Source organism: Dromaius novaehollandiae, unplaced genomic scaffold (assembly GCF_036370855.1).
Source record: "Dromaius novaehollandiae isolate bDroNov1 unplaced genomic scaffold, bDroNov1.hap1 HAP1_SCAFFOLD_27, whole genome shotgun sequence".
NCBI lineage: Eukaryota > Metazoa > Chordata > Aves > Casuariiformes > Dromaiidae > Dromaius > Dromaius novaehollandiae.
In genome coordinates this window covers 3745100-3764158 of record NW_026991415.1, presented here as the reverse complement: position 1 = coordinate 3764158, position 19059 = coordinate 3745100, and the positions used below count along the sequence as shown (strand labels likewise).

Genomic DNA, 19059 nt, shown 5'->3' with positions numbered 1-19059 from the left:
GGAATGGAAGGGCTGCAGAGTTGGTGTGTGTGTGTTTTGGGGCCCTGGGGGTGCCCTGGCTGCTGCCCTGTGTGGTGCTGTGCCCTGTGTGTCCCTGCTGCAGAGGTGCGTGTTGGCTGGGAACCCTCTGTGAGGGGAGGGGTGGGGGGTGCAGGGTGTCACAGTGGTGGGGTGGCCTGTGGTGGGGATGGGTGGTGGCCCCAGTGTCTTGGTGCTCGTCCCAGGAGGAGGTGCCTGGAGAGAGCAGTGCTGTGCGTGGGGAGTGCTGCCAGGCTGGGGAGCTGGGGAGCCCTTGGAGGTGAGGAGGTGACTTGGCTCGTAGGGCCCAGGCTGCCCTGGTGGCGACAGCCAGGGGTGCTGGCAGCCTGCTGCCTTCTGTGTGCTGAGGTTCAGGCCTTGAGCTTGCGAAGCTCTTGCCAGGATCTGCAGGCAGGATGCAGAATAAAGGCCGGGGAGTGTTTCTGCTTGCTCTGAGATCTGAACCAAGGCTGCTTTTCCCCTCCTTTCCTCTTATTTTTTTTCCTCGTGACACCTTTCCCTGCAGCAGTATTTGCTGAAGGAGGAGAAGGAGGAGGCCATGGGAGATGCTCATTCCCAGCTGGGCTTTTCTCCTGTTGCACGTGCGTCCATCTTCCAACCAGATTCCCAGCTTTGGGCAGGCATTGTAGATGCTGTGTGCTGGAAGCAGGTACTTCTGCTCCTGTCAGGCAAGTTGGGTCACACTTCATGGTATAATGCGGACATGCAGCCCCATCTGTGACATTTTCTGGTGAAAAGCCTCCTTTTGGCAGCAGGCAGAGCAGGACTGAGGAACAGATTTGATGCTGAGGCTCAGCACAAGGAGTGTGATCAGGAAGCACCCATTGCTGGGCAGAGCGTATTTTTCTGCCAGGTGCCAGCTAGGGACACGTGAGCGTCTCCAGTCCCATGAGTCGTTCTGTCTTGGGCCGTGGCTGTCCAGCAAAGACAGAGCAGCGTTTTTGGATGTGGAGGAGCTAGCAGGCAGCTCGATAGAGCTGCTGGAAAGTCCCTGAAGGACCGTGAACGATGAGAAAAGAGGAAGAAGGGTGTTTGTGAATGGTGAAAATGGGGAAGTAAGAAGCAGAGAAAGACAAAGTCAGCGTCTTACTAATCCAGACAATGTGCCGTGTGTCCCTGTAGCTTAACCCAATTATAGACTAGAGCTAGATGTATGAACAATGATCTTTAGTGAATCATGGATAAGAAAGATTACGTATGAAAAATCTGTACAAGTATACGTGTAAAACCTCAATAAAGGGTCTTCTGATTCACCCGCATCAGGAGTCCGTGCCTTAACTCTCCCTCAACAGCTTTCCTTGCCAAGGCTTTCCTGACTTCAGGGAGAGGGCAGGTCCAAAGTAGAGATGGGGAGTCAGGTCAGCAGGATGGGGACAGGGTCAGGTCAGCACCTGAGAGGTGCAGGGCCAGGCACAGACATGTCCACAGCGTCACTCAGGCCAGCCCCAAGGACAAGGACAGCAGCTCCCTGGCAAGGGGGTGAGGCCCTGCAGTGAGGCCAGTCACTCTCTGTCTCCCCTGCTCTTGTGCCCAGCACATCCCCCTCCCTCTCTGCCTGCAGCCCCTCCATGCCCACCCCGCTGCCCAGCACAGCACCAGAGCCCTGGCCCTGCAGCCCCTCCAGCAGCTCCTGCTGCCCCAGGGACAGAGCCGCGTGTCCTGAGCTGGTGCACAGAGAAACCTGTTTCTCCTTCTCATTTCCTCTCTCTGAATGCTGCCCTGCCTTTCTCCTGGGACATCCCTGCTCCCCAGAGAGCCTTTCCCCACGTCAGTGTGTCCATGCTGGCCTGGCCGTTTCTGCACCCCTGCCCTGTGCTCCCCACAAGCCCCTGGCTGGTGGTGCTGCTCTGCAGGGTGAGCAGGCTGTGAGTCTACAGGGTTATTCCACACTGCCTGTGCTGGTCGGAGCGGGAAGCAGACCCAGCTGGGCAGGGACCAGTGATACTGCTGGCACAGCTCTGTGCTCATGGATGGTGCTCAGAGTGACCCCAGGGCACTTGCAATGGCAGGAGATGTGTTTGTGGGGGGCACCAGCTCCAGCTTGTGGTGTTTCACTGAGGGTGCAGGAATCACTCTCCAGGGCCCCTTCCCTGGACTTCCTTGGTCCCCACCACCTCTCTGGGGATTGCAGAGCCCTCGTTTCCCCCTGCATACCTGGATTTAGTGCTCTACCTTCTGGTTACTGCACCATGGACCATCCCTCATTTTATGAGGCTCCACCCACTGCTCTCCCTAGGCACATGCTGTCCCTGCAGATCCCCTGGGCTCTCCTGGGAGCTCAGGTTCCCCTCCAGAGTGATGGGCATCTCTCATCAGCACTGTCACCTGTGGGACAGCCCCAGGCAGGCAATTCAGAGACCATTGCCCATCTTCACTGGCACTGGTCACTGAGAAATGAGTCCCGAATCCAGCCCTTTGTCCCTAACAGATCACACTGGGACTCTGAGCTCATCCCTTAAAGCCCATGGAGTTGACAAGCAGAGCAGCAGGCCCTTTTGTGCTGCAATGCCGTGGGCATATTTTGGACTCCATCTTATAAAAAAAGGCCAGACTTCAGGCATGTCACTAAGGAGATCGCCTTTTACTACAGAAATGTTATTCTGGGGGCCAAGTCTGGCATAAATGTGCCAAAAGCCTGGTCCTGCCTGTGCTCACAGGAATGCACAGGGAAGCACAACCTTCCCACCACCATACTGGGAGAGCCCTTAGATCATATGCACACATCAGAGCACAGCAGGACAGTTTGGAAGGGAGGAGACCAGCCCTGGAAAGAGAAAGTCCTGCTGGTATTGGTGGACGTGTCTTCAGGAAAGCTGCAGCCCTCAGGCCAAGGCTGCAGCAAGGAACTGCCTGCTGTGGTAGTCCTAAAACAGACACTGCCAAAACCAGACTTTCTTCATTTCACTGAGGGCATCCAAGAGATCTCAGACTAGCAGGATATGAGGTTCCTCCACATCAGCAGATGAAGGGAGAAGCCTGGCTTCCTGCTTCAACACGGTCTCTGGGTCAGATTCAAATGAGAGATTCCTGAGGAGATGTGCTGTGAACCAGAACATTTTTTCTTTTTGCATGGATGTAAAAGAGAAAAGTGAGAAAGAAAGAAATGCACAATACATAGCCTTAAGGACAGATACCCTGGGGAGTGTATGTAGTGAGACAATTATTGGCGCTGACCTTGTACCCATTGGATCAATTTCTTCAGCGCATCCTTGAGCTCCTTGTTCCTCATGCTGTAGATGAGGGGGTTCACTGCTGGAGGCACCACTGCGTACAGAACAGCCACCACCAGATTCAGAGCTGGGAGGGAGAGGGAGGGGGGCTTCAGGTAGGCAAACATGACAGTGCTGATGAACAGGGAGAGCACGGCCAGGTGCGGGAGGCACATGGAAAAGGCTTTGTGGCGGCCCTGCTCAGAGGGGATCCTTAGCACAACTGTGAAGATCTGCACGTGGGACACCACAACGAAAACAAAGCACCCAAAGAATAAACAGCCACTAACCACGATAAGCCCAAGTTCCCTGAGGTAGGCGTCTGAGCAGGAAAGCTTGAGGATCTGGGGGATTTCACAGAAGAACTGGTCCACTGTGCTGCCTTGGCAGAGTGGTATTGAAAATGTGTTCCTAGTGTGCAGGAGAGCTTTGACAAAACTACTGGCCCAGGCAGCTGCTGCCATTTTGACACAAGCTCTGCTGCCCATGATGGTCCCATAATGCAGGGGTCTGCAGATGGCCACAAAGCAGTTATAGGCCATGACTGTGAGAAGACAACACTCTGTTGGAATCAAGAACACAACCAGGAAGACCTGGGCAGCACATCCTGAGTAGGAAATCGCCCTGGTGTCCCACAGGGAATTGGCCATGGCTTTGGGGACAGTGGTGGAGATGCAGCCAAGGCCGAGGAGGGAGAGGCTGAGGAGGAAGAAGTATATGGGGGTGTGGAGGCGGTGATCACAAACTATGACTGTGATGATGAGACTGTTTCACAGGAGGGCAGCCAGGTAGATGCCCAGGAAGAGCGTGAAGTGCAAGAGCTGCAGTTCCTGTGTGTCTGCGCATGCCAGGAGAAGGAACTCGTTGAAGGAGCTGCTGTTGGACATTTGGTCCCACTGGGCTTTTGGGACTGTCTAAGGAGGAAAAAAACATTGAGAAGTTAGGGGAGACCTTCCAAGAAAAAAAAAAGTCTTATTGAAAACACATTGCCTCTCTCTTTTTTGGGAGGATCACTGGGCAGATACTTTGCTTGAGGTCTGGTTTGTGCTGGCTGAATGTGCTGTGAAGAGCAGAAGCCTCTGCCCAAGGGCTGCAGAGTAGTCAGTTCTGCTGCACAGTAGTGGGAACATGAGAACATGGGTCAACAGCTCTGACACTCATAATTTCGGTCAAGTAAAATCTATGCATCATGTGGAAGGGCTTTTCAGTGTCTTCACTGCCTGCTCTAAGGAATGAGGATTAAGAAACAGAGCTTTAGGGATTTTTTAAATGGGATTTATTTTCTTTTAGATGCCCCTGTGACCCCTGGGGAGTGTTCCTCAAAGGCAGAAATTCTCAGCATTTCTACTGTGAATCTTGAAAAACAAAAAGATTCACTGCCTCTTGGTACAGAGTGAGGACAGCTTGTAGGTCTATTAGTCTTGTTCCCAGCTGTCCTGTGCTCACACCTCTTTGAGCTGGGGGATGATCACTCTCATATGTTGCCCTAAAAAGAAACCAGCCACTGCTAAGAGCAGATGACTCTAGTTTCAAAACTGCACATGTCCAACCATCTCTCCCTTTCTCAGGGCACCAGAGGGAGGTCTCTACACTCCCCTTCTAGCCAAGGACAGACAGGGCTCTTTTCAGATACCCATATACAGCCTCCCACCCCCATCTCCGTGCTCTGATCATCTCTAGAGATTCCTCACGGGTCTCTTGGATGTCACAGAGATGCTATGAGGCATCGGTGTCCTTTTGGAGGCAGCTCAAATTCTGGCAGGACATGACAGGGAAATGGTCAAAGGACGTTTCAACTGAGGATGGGCTCTCCTTAAGGGAGAGTCAGCTCAATTCCTAACCCCACAGACTGCATTTCCTGGAGCCATGCAGGTTAGAAAGGGGCTGTGGACACCTCACTCCTGTGCAGACCCCTCTCTTGCCCAACTCACAGAGTCAGTGTCTGAACTGCAGCTGAAAACCCCCCAACTCCAGGGAGCCTGAGAGAAGAACAGGAGCAGCATGGAGAGGAGGGGAAACAAGGAGCAACACCATGATCCTGCTGTCAAGGCAGGCAAGGAGAGAGAGACAGACAGGCACTTGGAAAAGCCTTCACCTTGCCCCGCTGGGCACGCCACCTCACAGAGGGTGACATCGCAGGGCAGTCACTCTCAGCCCCTTTGTTGGGCAGCAATAAACAGGCCTGTGGCAGGAGAGGGGCCCCTCTCCTCTGCCAGAGGTCTGGCTGCAGAGGAGGGGGCTCATGCTCTGGACTCCATGGCTGTCAGGGCAGAGGCTCTGCTGGGTGGGAGAGGAGACATGGGAGGCTTGCTCAGAAGAAGCCGTCTGCATTGCAGGGACTGACCAAGACTTGCTCAAGTCCAACCTGCCATGACGATTCTGTTGGCAGTTCCCTCTCATTCCCTGCCCATCTCTGCTGCCTGGCACTGTCCCTGCTGGCAGCTCTTTCTCTGTCCCAACATGGCTTTCCCTGCCAGTGCTCACAGACCCCACCCAACCTTCTGCGTGCTCAGTTCCACCCTACAGAAACCACCCAGGACAGGGCACTGGGCACAGGTACCTCTGTTCTCACAGGTCCTAAGGAGCAGGTCAGAAAAACACTTATAAGGCAATAAAGGTGCTGCCAGTGCTGTCTGTAGGCTGAGGTGGGATTGAAGGGGTTTGCTGGAGTTTCTCACAGACCTATTGATCTCTGAGAGTGAAGGTTTGGGAGTCCATGTTCTTTGCCAAATCAGAAGGCTCTTTCCTTTTTTCTCCCTGCCAAAATTAGGATGTATTTTTTTCTAGTTTTAGTAGTACTAACAAGCTTTTACTGGAAGGAAAACTCCTTCCCTTTCAATTAGCCTTTTTTTGATCGTCCTCTGAAAAGACACTTTAGACATAACCTGTGCATGAGCTCAAGCTGGTGGCACCCCTGAGCCACGCATGGCCTTCTTGACAGGAGAATGAACCTGTCCTGCCAGAGGTCACTGAATTCATGACTCAATCTATCAGTTATAGGATGGACTGGGTTCAGAAAATCCCTCCAGGAACCTCAGTAGTGTTGCCCTGCAGCCAGACGCTCACCATGTCTGGGGCTGTGGAGATTTCTCCCACAAGGGGCACTCAGCCATCTTCCCACTCCACACTGCCTTTCACTCCTCCCTGCCTTGTCTCGTCTCATGTCAGCAGCAGCAGGCAGTGCCCGCAGCCCTGCTGCTCTTGGCAGAGGAGCTGCTCCTGCACACAGCTGTGTCTGGGCAGTGCTGCCAGGTTGCCACAAGCTTCCTCCATCCCAAGAGCCTGCTCCCGCTCAAGAGCCAGGGCCCAGCTGAAGGTGTTAATTTCTCTGTCCCTTGTGCTCCCTCCTCCTGGGAAATGTTCACTGAGGTAGACTAAAATAATCACCTATTGTCCTTTGCTAAAGAGTGGAGAAAGACAGATTCCAACATTGCAACTTATTTCCTCAGAGGGTGACTATCTATGAGAGGTGGAAATGTCCCACTCTGGAAGGCCTTGTTCCCATCTCTTGCTCAGCTGGAAAAGGAAAGGCTTTGCAGGGGACTCATAGCAGCTTCCCAACTCAAGCTTACCACCATTAAAGAACCAGGTTTTTGCAGCAACTCATGGCAGGAGAATGAGAGGCAATGGCTATAAGCTGACACAAGTGAGGTTAAAATTAGATGTAAGGGAGAAAATCAAAGAGGGTGATGAAGCATTTGAAGAAGGGTCCAGCGAGATTATGGCCTCTCTGTTCTTGGAGGCTTACAGGATGCAGCTGGACAAGGCCTTGGGGAACTTGGTGTGAATTCAGTGTCGATCCTGATGTGAGCAGGAGATTGGGCTAGAGACCTCCCAAAGTCCCTTCCAGCCTGAACGATTCAGTGATCTTGTCATCTCTGGCTATTGCCACTGCATTCTTGCAGTTTTGAATTCCTTTTCTGCATGTGGGTTAGCACCAGATTTGGCCTCCCCAGAGCCAGCCTCTCCTGGTGGTGGGATGTTTCCTCTTGGGCCTGAAAGATTTTAAGGTCAAAGTTTAATTATGAACAGCTGCTTGTCCAGAGTGGACCCTCCTCACAGCATACAATACCTGTTGCGTTACAACATGATGCTCTTCACCATTGTGAATGACGGGAAGAATAGGGCCAACGGGCATTGGTTGCAGCAAAAGAGGTACGGGATGGGGATAAGGAAAAAAAATTAGCTATTGAGATGGTGAAGCACTGGGGCAGGTTGCCCAGAGAGGCTGTGCCCTCCAGGCCAAAAAGCATCTCCATCCTTGGAGGTTTTCAAGGTCTAAATGAATAAAGCCTTGAGCAACCTGGTCAGACCTGAGAGCTGACCCTGCTGTGAGCAGGAGGCTGGGTTGGAGACCTCCTGAGGTCCTTTCCAGCCTGAATCATCTTTCATTTTTTTCCACACCAGGTCTTCCCTTGTTGATGGCAGGGAAAGCACTGTTATGGAAATTAGGCTTGTCGGCCACCATAACAGGGCTCGACCCTAGGTCCCTGCAAGTAAAGTTCAGAGCCAAATCAAAACAAATTAAATTTTAATCACGCACATGCCATAATTACAGCTCGAGCTGGGTGCCTCTGAAGAGGGACCCTAACATAAACAAATCCTGGGCAATTATAGTTTTTTCAACTTACATTTCCCACCCCTCACGCGGTAGTTAGACCAGTAGTAACTTTTTGGTCTGGGGTCTCCTGCTCCTTATTGGGTCTCATCGTCATCCTGAGGTAAGCTGTTTTTCTCCTTATTTTTTGTTTTTTGCGGTCTTTGATGCTGATTGTACCTCTGTTTTTGTTGGGTCTTACTGTTGTGTCTTAAGGTCCTGAGGAGGAGGAGAAGGAGGTGTTTCTAAATCATAACAATTAACACTTCCCCAGCAGTGAGCTAAGGCTTTGTCCCTCAAGGTCCTAATGCCATGCACTGGTCTTATTTCAAAGCCTTGACATCCTCCCTTTCGGAGTGTGAGATGCAGGAATGCAGACACCCTCCCTTTGGGAGTGTGAGACACAGGAATGCAGACTGCTTGTAACTTCCTTATCTTCCTACCTGGAACCAGCTCTGAGGCCCTTTTCTTACTGGACTAAGTAAAAGCTCATTATTTTACCTAAGTGCGGCTTAAGGCTTCAGCAATTTTAGCTACTCATGCTAAGCAAGTTTTATATAAGTTGTGCTAAGTGGCTACCTCTAGACAATTTCAGTTTGCTATTCCTTAACAGCTGCTTTAAGTTTCTGGGAGTCTGAAGCTTTCCCCAGCTTTCAGCAGTCTAATTGTCTCTTCAACCAAGTCCTTCACTGTGTGTCTAAGCAGCCTTTCCTATCTATTTGTGAAGAACATTTCAAGGAAGGTTATTCCTTGCAGACTGTGGACCTCACTGGAGGTAACTTGGACTTGACATACAGTTCAGGAGTGCGTTTTATTTATTATGACACTGGATCACGTTCATTTTTGTTTCATCACAATTAAGACAAATCCTTCTGTGTCTATTTGCAGCTACTTCTCCATGGAAAGCAGGTGGGAATTGGTGCAGAGGAGCTGTAACATTCAGCTACAGCCTTGAGTGGAAAAAGTTTAGATTTTACCAAGAGTGCTCTAAGTCCCCAGTGGCTGAAGAGAGAAATGGCAGGGCTGGGGAGGTGAGGAAGAATCTTTTCCATGGATGTCTGACCTCAAGGATGCTGCTTTTCCTACATGCCCAGACATCATTAGGAGACACTCTGGATCAATAACAGTTGGAGAATGTGGATATCACTCTGTTCCGTAAGCTGAAAAATAAGGAAAACTTTAAAAGCAGGCATCTTTTTTTTTTTAATTATTTTGATGCTCATTGAACTCTTCCTCTTGTAAATATACTCCTGAAACCTGCACAATTAGCCACACAAGAATTGAAGTGCTGAAGAAAATTATGGGAAGGGGCATGGCTTCTTAGGGGGTTTTGCAGTTTAATGAGCCCCATGGTGTATTTGGTGCTGAGCCCATGAACCACAGATGCTGAGACTGAACAGACTTCTCAAGAATTAAAGTCATAAGCCAAGTTTCCCAGTTTCTTGGAACGTTAACAGGTCCCACTGAGGGCCATTACCCAGAAAGCCTCCCCAGGGGCTGATTAGAGCACACAGTTGGAGGCCCTGATTGCAGGTAGGCAAAGGCAATGTGCAGGTGGCTGTGATGCCAAGTCAACCTGGATGTGTGTTATCAAGCAGAATGGCCAAGCCCCACGGCCAGCCCCTGGGTAGGGTGATGCTTTCCCTGACATGTTTCTCAGGGCTCTTCCTGAGAGCAGTGTCAGGGTGAGGGATGTGTGCAATGCCTCATGCAAGACAACAATTTGGCACCTCCGGGGCTCGCTGGAGGCGAGAAGGCAGCAAGACCACAGTGCTGTAACGAAATTTCAGCTTCTTATAGGCCTCTGTGGCAGAGATGCTCACCATAGCCAAGAGGACAAAGACCTGAGTTCTGTTGGAGGCTTTCAGCCTTGGCATTGCCCTCTGTCATCTCCACCGCAGGCTGTTCTGGCCTGTCCCAAAGCTGCACCTGTTTCCCTGCAGCCTGTAGACACCCAGCCTGCTTCCCCACCTTGCTTTCACTGCAGGATCTCCCCACCTTTACTGATGTCCCTCTGTCCGTGCTGGCTGCTGCTTGAAACACAAAGCCAGGGGCTGATCACAGAGTCCCTCTGGGTGTCCTGTTGCACCACAGCACTACCCTACGAGTGACGTTCTTGTTACGTGAAGGGCAGTCTGAACCTCTCAAGATGCAGTTTGTGGCTCTTCTCATGCGGTTTCCCACTACTAAGAAAAGCTCCATGATCTCTGAAAACACCCTGCCACAGGCAGTCACAGGCGACTGCTGTACTGGTCTTATCCTCCCCTTCAGCAGGCTAAAGCATCCCAGGTCCCTCAACCTCTCCATACAGGCCATGTGCTTCAGGCTCCCAACCCCATCTTGACAGACCTCCTCTGGACCCTCTCCAGTTGCTCCCCATTCCTCCAGCACTGGGCAGCCCACACTGCGACACACTGTTCCGGATATGGCCACAGCAGTGCTGAGTTGAGGGGGAGAAGAACTGCCCTTGCCTGGGGGCTCTTCCTAATGCTCTTCCTAATGCAGTCCTGTATGCAGCTGGCTTCCTGTGGTGAGCACGCATCACTGGCTCATATGGCACTGCTCGTAATGTCCGTGCCCTTCTCCTCGGGGTCACTCCTCTGCTGGTCAGGTCTCTGCCTGTCCTGATGCAGATGTTGTTCTGTCCCACTGATGAGCCTTTCAAACAGGACAGGATGTAGAGTATACCTCTGCATACTCTCCACCTTTACCTGGCTTCCTTTTTCTGCTCATTTGGACCTCCCCTGATCTTCACAACCTTTCATTGATGATAGAGAACAGCCTTGCTGTCTTAGCAGCCAGCTCTCTCCATGTCCATGGATGCCAGCCATCCAGTCCCATAGACTTGTATGGGTTGAGTTCTAGAGACTTCGGCACTGCAGGTTGGTTTTCTCCTCAGGACTCCTGACTCAAGGCACAACAGCTCAGCAGACCTTGTTGGTGAAGGCTGAAGCCAGGAAGGACTTGACTTGCCCAGACCTATCTACATTGGCTTTTGCTAGACTCCCTGCCCCTTTCAGCAGGGAGCCCACATCTCCTTGTTTATTCTTTTACTGTCACTGAAGCAGTAGCAGCTCTTCTTCCTGTCCTTCACATCCCCTGTAAGTGTCTCTATCCCAGAGGAGCTTTGGCTTCCTTAACACCATCCCTACTTTGCTAGGTAATATTTCTAAACTAAAATTTCTAAAATTTTCTCCTTTGAAGCCTCTGCCTTCTTCCCTTTTCCATAGGCTGCCTCATTGCCCTGGATCTCAGGTGCAAGCTCCCTGTTTAGCCAAGCTGGGGTCCAGAGATGTCTACTAATTTTACAAACTTCGTATGGAGCATTCTTGTGCCTGATGGGTGATTAATGACCTGCTGGCTTTTCTGAACTCCTCTGCCCTTCAGAGATGCCTGCCTTTGTCCATCCCATGGAAGAGCTCCATACATCCAAGATGCCCCTCCTCATCTTCCCTAGTGGTCTCTCATGAAGAACTTGCACACTGCCATTGAAGGACACCAGTCATGCGAGTGATCCCACCACATCTCAGCCATTCCAACAATGTGGCACTCCTGTGACAGCTTGTGCATCTCCAGTTGCTCCTGCCTGCACCCCAGGCTGCAGGTGTTTTGCAACTGTGTTGGCTTCAGCACCTCAGCTGTGGTGCCGACCAAAGATTTGTCACAGGTAAACATGGTACCAAGGACCTCGTGTATACAAAGGCTTTGATTGCAAGTGGGGAGGTACCAAGAAAAGCTCCATCATCTCTGAAAACACCCTGTCACAGGCAGTCACAGGCAACTACTGTATTGGCCTTCTCCTCCACTTCAGCAGGCTAAAGCAGCCCAAGTCCCTCAACCTCTCCAGACAGGCCATGTGCTTCAGGCCCCCATCCCCATCTTGGCAGACCTCCTCTGGACCCTCTCCAGTTGCTCCCCATTCCTCCAGCACTGGACAGCTCACACTGGGACATGCTGTTCCAGACATGGCCGCACCAGTACTGAGTCGAGGGGGATAAGAAGTGCCCTTGCCTGGGTGGCCAGGCTCTTCCTAATGCAGTCCTGTATACTGCTGGCCTCATTTGTGGTGGGCACACACCCCTGGCTCATATGGCATCCCTCGTAACATTCAGGCCCTTCTCCTCGGGGTCACTCCTCTGCTGGTCACGTCCCAGCCTGTCCTGATGCACATGTTGTTCTACCCTGCGATGCTGGACTGTCTGCTTCTCTTTGTGCAACCTTGTAAGGTTTCTGTTCACCAAATCCCCAAGGTTCTTGAGGTCCCTCTGGACTGAAGCTCTGCTGTGTCAAGGGTTAATGTCTGTGCAGATGGCTCATCCTGACTTGTGGTCATTCCAGCGGGATAACAGCATGCAGAACTGCAGGACACTACAGTTAATAAAAGGAAGTATTAGTTTAATGGAACTGCTGGCAATGGTAGGAATTACTGTGGTGATCATCTCAGAAAAGCCAAATGGGTGTAGAAAGCAAGCCAAAGGAGAACCAGTGGGGATAGGGTAGGCAGAGGTGGGCTGTTTGTGTGGGAGAGCATGAGGATGATAAAAGGGAAGAACTTGGAAAGGGGAAAAGGGCGGGGAGGAAAGGTGAAGTAAAGGATATGATCAAGGCTGTTTGAGGGTACCTGTGAAGCAGTCCTACACATGAGCAACACTGACTGGAACAGGACCAGACAGCTGCAATTCATTTGAGCATACTTATGTCTGACTCACTTGCATGGTCACAGGGGAGATGGTGTGGAAAGAGATGCAAGATCATTCAGGCTGGAAAGGACCTCAGGAGGTCTCCAGCCCAACCTCCTGTTCACAGCATGGTTAGCTATCACATCCAACCAGGTTGCTCAAGGCTTTCTTCATTTAGGCCTTGAAAACCTCCAAGGATGGAGATGTTTTTTGGTCCAGAGGGTGCAGCCTCCCTGCACAACTTGCCTCAGTGCTTCACTGTCTCGATAGGTTAAAAAAAAAAAAAAATTCCTTATCCCCAGGGTGAACTTGTTACAGCTAATGCCCGCTGACCCTCATCTTCCCATCATTCACAACAGTAAAGAGCATTATGTTTTAGCGCACAGGTATTGTAAGGCTGTGAGGAGGGCCCACTCTGGGAAGGCAGTTGTTCATAATGAAACCTTGAGCTTCAAACCTTCCAGGCCCAAGAGACAACCTCCCACTGCTAGGAGGGGCTGGTTCTGGGGAGGCCGTATCTGGTGCTAATCCACACGCAGAAAAGGAATTCTGGATTGCAAGAATTGCAGTAGCTATCCCCAGAGATGATAGAATCACCACATTATTGAGGTTGCAAGGCAACTTGGGAGGTCTCTGACAGCCCATTCTTCCTGCCTGCTGAGGTCCCTCTGAAAGGCAGCTGTCAAGCATCTAACTGTTCCACCCAATTAGGTGTCATCTACAAATGTGATGAGATTTCCATTCTGCAGGTCACTCATGAGCCTTTCAAACAGAACAAGATGCAGGGTATACCCCTGCACACCCCACCTTTACCTGGCTTCCTGGTAAAGCATGACCCATTCATGAAAAGCCTCTGAGCTCAATCATCCAAGCAGCTTTTTGCCCATCTGGATGTCTGCTGGACATCCACTCCTCTCCTCTCCTCCATAAGTGCAGGTCTTTTATAGGAGAAGGCAATCAGGTGGGTCTGGAATGATATACCTTCAGTAAGTCCATGCTGACTGTTCCCAGGCACCTTCTTCATGTGCCCAGGAGTGTGATGATGCACTCTCCACCAAAGTGAGACTGAATGGCCTGCAGCTCCCCAGGTTGTCCTTGGGGCCTTTTTTGAAGATGGGCACAACATATTCCTTCTTCCGCTCACTGAGACCTCCCCTGATTTCCACAACAATTCAAAGATGATTGAGAGCAGCCTTGCTGTCATAGACTTATCATAGACTATGACATCATAGACTGATGTCATAGATATCAAAAGACTTTGATTGGAAGTGGTGACATGCTGGCATGGATAGCAGGTGGCAATGTAATGGTGAAAGGAGGTTCCCACTAAGAGAGCAAACCCTGCAGTGCTCAAGGCCAGGCAGAAACAGAGCTGGGCTGTGCTGAAATAGCAGGAGAGGGGTTTGCTGCCTGAGCTGACTCTGTAGTACCTTGGGGCCTGTGGCAGACTTCAGCCAATCTCCAGGAAGGACAAGGTGTCACTGAAGAAGTCCCTGGGCCTGGGCAGTCTCCGATCCAGCCACCCTGAGGACATCATTAGCATAGTCCCTGTTCCTGTCATCTGGGAGAGTGAGAAGAGGTTCCGAAGGCAGAGAGCAAGAACGGTTTGAGAGTGCAGAGACTAGAGTGGAGACCTTGGTGTGATGTGCCTCCCATTTATGCAGTACGTTTGAATGTAGATGGGATGGACTTTGCCTAAAGGCAGTGTTGGGATTGATTTGTTTGGGCAGAGGTAGGGAACCCAAGACACCCTGGTGCACTTGCCCAGTACCACTCTGAAGGGGCATAGTTTTCCTGTAGGTCCCATGCTGTATCTACTAGGGACACCCCAGGCATCTGACATGGCCCTACTGAGCTACCCCTATGTCATTAAATCAAGTCTCTGCCCTGAATTGCATTAGCTGTTTGTGTTTGGAACATTGGGATCTTCGTATGTCTCAGCCTCATAGTGAGTGGAACACTAACTGTAGTAGGCATCTAGTGTCATTTCAGATGGCCAGGGAAATTCACCACCTGGCCCCCACCTGATGATGATAAGGATGATGGTCTCCCAGTTGCTCCATCAGAGCAAGCAGACACTGGCACATGACTGGGACCACCTCTGTCTCTTTAACTGTCACCAGGTTTTTACGTGTGAGCAACTGACTCCCACCCTCCATCTCCACTGATTAGAACCGGAGTTTAGACAAGGAGCTTGCGTGCAGCCCTCTATGTTGTGCCTACTTTGGTTTTGGCAAGGGGAATCGCACCTCCTGTGTGTTTGTGGAGTTCACGGGAGTTAGCTGAATCCCAACGCATCCCAGGGCATGGGATGCCCAGACTGACTCGTGTGAATGAAAACCTGAACCATGGGAAAATGAACTTCCTACTTGTCTTGTCCCCTTCTAGGGGTCCTGCCTAGTTAAGACCTGGGAATATGGATTTCCAGAGTGGGACATTTCCATCTCTCATAAATAACCATCCTCTGATGAAACAAGTGACAATGCTGTAACTGTTCTCTCGGTATTGTTTAGGGAGGGACCAAAGCTGATTATTTTGCTTTATGTCAGTGAACATTTCCCAGGAGAAGAGAGCACAAGGGACAGAAAAATTCATGCCTTCAGCTGGGCCTCTGCTCCTGAGTGGGGCCAGGGTCCTGAGATGGAAGGAGCTCATGGCAACCTGATAGCACTGCCCAGAAGCAGCTGTATCCAGGACCAGCTCCTCTGCCAAGAGCAGCAGGGCTGCGGGCACTGTCTGCTGCTGCTGACATGAGATGAGAGAGGGCAGAGAGAAGTGCAAGGCAGTGTGGAGTGGGAGGACGGCTGACTACATTGTAGGAGAAGTCTTCACAGCACTAGACACGGTAAGCCTCTGGCTGCAGGGCAACATTACTGTGGTTCCTGGAGGGGTCTTCTAAAACCAACCCATCCCATATCACATCTGTTTGTTAAGGATGTCTCTCCCTGTTTTCCCTTTGCAGAGGAGAAGGAGATGCTTGAGAGCAGGGATTCCCTGTCACACCATCACAGGGACAGGGCATCCTGCTACCTTCTTCCAGGGACACTGCAGGGATGTGAAGCTGGGACATGCACCCAGTCTGCCCAGGGCTGTGATTCAGAGCAGTGTCCCTGCAACCCAGGGTGCTGTGTGCCCAGGGCAGCTATTCTGCTGCCTGCAAGGAATAGCACTCAGCCTGCCCGGGGAGCACCGAATGGCACTGTGGGGAGAAGCGCTGGGTGGGAGGAGCGACCCCCAGCAGGGCAGGCTCATTCTCCCTTTGAGAGGGTGCTGGGTGGGTCAGGACTGCTCCAAGGTCCAGCTCACTTCCAGGACATGTCTGGAGGAGATTTTCCAAAAGGAAAGTCAAGGCAGGGGATACATGAAAGGGAAGGAGCTGTCATGAGTCTGTGCTTTCAGTTTGATTCTGTTTGAGTGGGGTGAAATGGGAATGGGTCTGTCAGGTTTAGGCAGGGGATGGAGGCTCCAAAACAGTGACACGGAGAGAGGAGCAGCTCTGGGAGGCACTCAGCAAATGCCTTCATCCACCCTGAAGCCTACAGACAGAGCCAGCAGCACCTTCCCAGCCTCACCAAGGTTTGTCTCCCCTGCTCCGGAGCACCTGCAACCACGGAGGTGCCCTGGGCAGTGTCCTGCCCCCGGGAGGTTTCTGCAGGGCAGAGCTGAGCACCCAGCGGGTGGGATGGGGTCTGTGAGCACTGGCAGGGGAGAGACGTGGGGACAGAGAAACAGCTGCCTGCAGGGACGGCTCCAGGCAGCAGAGTCATGCTCAGAGTGTGAGAGGAAGCCATCAGCTCCAGCACCTCCTCTCCTCTGCCAGCCAGCACAGCCCTCTGCTCTCAAGGCTGTGGGGTCCAGGGCAGGAGTTGTTTCCTCGGCAGCTGGACATGCAGGAGAGGAGACACTCCTGAGTGCCCCTCTGTGCCTGCCTGTCCCTGCCTCCCTGGGCACAAATGTCATGGCATTGCGCCGTGTTTGCCACCTGCCCCTGCTGCCCTTGTCCTTCTGCTTGGACTCTCTGGGCAGGGGGGTTTCTGATGCAGTTCAGACAACACTGACCCTGCAGGTCCTGCCATGCAGACGTGTCCTTGACAGTGAGGTGCCCAAGTGCCCCTCTAGCCTGTGGGGCTCTGGGCAGTGCAGTGTGGGGGGCTGGGAATGAGCCAGCTCTCTCGTCAGGACACCCCATCCTTAAGACATTCCGCCATTTCCCTGGGGTGTCTGGCTGGGCTGCAGCTGCCCTCCAGAAGGGCCCAGCTCTCCCATTGCAGCTGCCTGTTCTCTAGGTGCCCCAGGGAGAAGCCACCTAGATACTGAGGCCTTGGACATGCTGCTGGGAGGCTGGATGTGGGCAGCTGGAAGGAGCCCGATGTGTTGCTGGCTAGAAGGGGAGGGCTGAGACCTCTTTCACACACCCTCAGGAAGAGTGCTGATGGGCACTTTGGAAGTGCATTCCTCTGCCCTCTGCGGTGTTGTTTCTTTGTTGGGTGACACAAGTGCAACTGTCCTCCACCTCCGAGGTGGGAGCACAGAGCAGCTGGGAACAGGCCGGATGGACAGGCCAGCTCTCCTGCCTCTGCATTAAAGCTGGAGGGAATTGTTTTGCCTCTCTGGAATCACAGCTGGTCCCTCTGAGTGCAACAGCAATGCTGAGGAGTTCTACCTCCAGGAATCCTCCTCAGATGTGACAGGGTCAGCTAAAGAAGACAAAACAAGCCTTAAATCTGTTAATGAGCCCACTTTATTTAGAAGCGAGAATGAAGAAGCTGAAAATCCCTTCAGCATTATTAATGCTTAAATCTGACTGGAGCCGGGAATAACATTTTAGTCACCCCTGTTCCCACGTACACCGTGCTGTAGGTCAGGGCTGACTCCTCTGGAGCCCATGGGCAGATCATGGCAAACTCAGCCAGCACAAACCAGAGCTCAAGTGATGGAGCTCAGTGACGGTGCTGCTGAGATGGTGAGAGGTAATGAGTGTGTGTTTGGGGGAGGTTATAAGAAAGTTTTGCTCAGAGAAGTCTGTCCTAACTTGTCAACATCTCTTCTGCCTCCGACAGTCCCCCTGTGCCCCAAAAGAGCAAATGTCCAACAGCAGTTCCCTGAATGAGTTCCTCCTCTTGGCATTTGCCAACACACGGAATGTGCGGCTCTTGCACTTCTCGCTCTTCCTGGGCATCTACCTGGCTGCCCTCCTGGGCAACGGCCTCATCATCACAGCCGTAGCCTGCGACCACCACCTCCACACCCCCATGTACTTCTTCCTCCTCAACCTCTCCCTCCTCGACCTTGGCACCATCTCCACCACTGTCCCCAAATCCATGGCCAATTCCCTGAGGGACACAACAGCCATTTCCTACTCAGGATGTACTGCTCAAGTCTTTTTCTTTGTCTTTTTCATATTGGCAGAGTATTCTCTCCTCACTGTCATGGCCTATGACCGCTACGTTGCCATCTGCAGACCTCTGCACTACGGGACCCTCATGGGCAGCAGAGCTTGTGTCAGAATGGCAGCAGCTGCCTGGGCCAGTGGTTTTCTCTGTGCTCTCCTGCACACTGCTAACACATTTTCAATACCACTCTGCCAAGGCAACACAGTGGACCAGTTCTTCTGTGAGATTCCCCAGATCCTCAAACTCTCCTGCGCGGAATCTTACCTCAGGGAGCTTGGGCTTGTTGTGGTTAGTATGTGTTTAGGCTTTGGGTGTTTCATTTTCATTGTGCTGTCCTACGTGCAGATCTTCACTGCTGTGCTGAGGATCCCCTCTGAGCAGGGCCGCCACAAAGCCTTTTCCATGTGCCTCCCGCACCTGGCTGTGGTCTTCCTGTATGTCAGCACTGCAATGTTTGCCTACCTGAAGCCCCCCTCCCTCTCCTCCCCAGCTCTGGATCTGGTGGTGGCTGTTCTGTACGCGGTGGTGCCTCCAGCACTGAACCCCCTCATCTACAGCATGAGGAACAAGGAGCTCAAGGACGCACTAAGGAAGCTACTTCAACTGGTAATAGTTCAGCAGCAATAACTTGCCCATCCCTCTTTGTAAGTGACTTGAATTTATCTCAGACAACTCTTGTGCTTTGGGCATTGTATCTGTGATAATCATGTCTGTACAGAAGTATTTGAAATCATCCCACTCCTTCAGAGGCACAAACCCAGTCTGTCTGACCCAGAGGCCTTCTGTAAATCTGCCCCTCACTGTGTCGGAGCTGGCCGGTCTCTAATAAAAGGCTGTTTCCTCAGTGCTGTGCTTGAAGGTTTGTTTCTTCTTCCAAAGCTGGAGCCAGTAATTCACTCAAGGACTTTCACCCTGAAAAGGACTGTTGTTTTCTTGGAGGTCTCCATGGGCTCAAGGTGATGATCTCATGGGGTGCTGTGTTAGGGAATGAGGGCTGGATTCAGCTCTCACTTGTGGGTGCCCAGTGCTCCTGGAGGTGCTGAATGGTCAAGCGGTATTTGCCTGGGACTGTCTGCCCTGTGACAGGGCTGGTGACAGATGCCCACAGTGGGGACCCTGCAGGCAGAGGGAAGGGAGCCTGG

The 19059-nt window shown here is 51.9% G+C and overlaps 1 protein-coding gene across 1 annotated transcript; it reads left to right on the top strand.

Moving 5' to 3' along the window:
• Nucleotides 1–17608: 17608 nt before the first annotated feature.
• LOC135326408 (olfactory receptor 14A16-like) lies at nt 17609–18544 on the top strand. Its single transcript, XM_064504296.1, has one exon. The coding sequence runs from the start codon at nt 17609–17611 to the stop codon at nt 18542–18544; it is 936 nt and encodes a 311-aa protein (XP_064360366.1).
• The last annotated feature ends 515 nt before the right edge of the window (nt 18545–19059 follow it).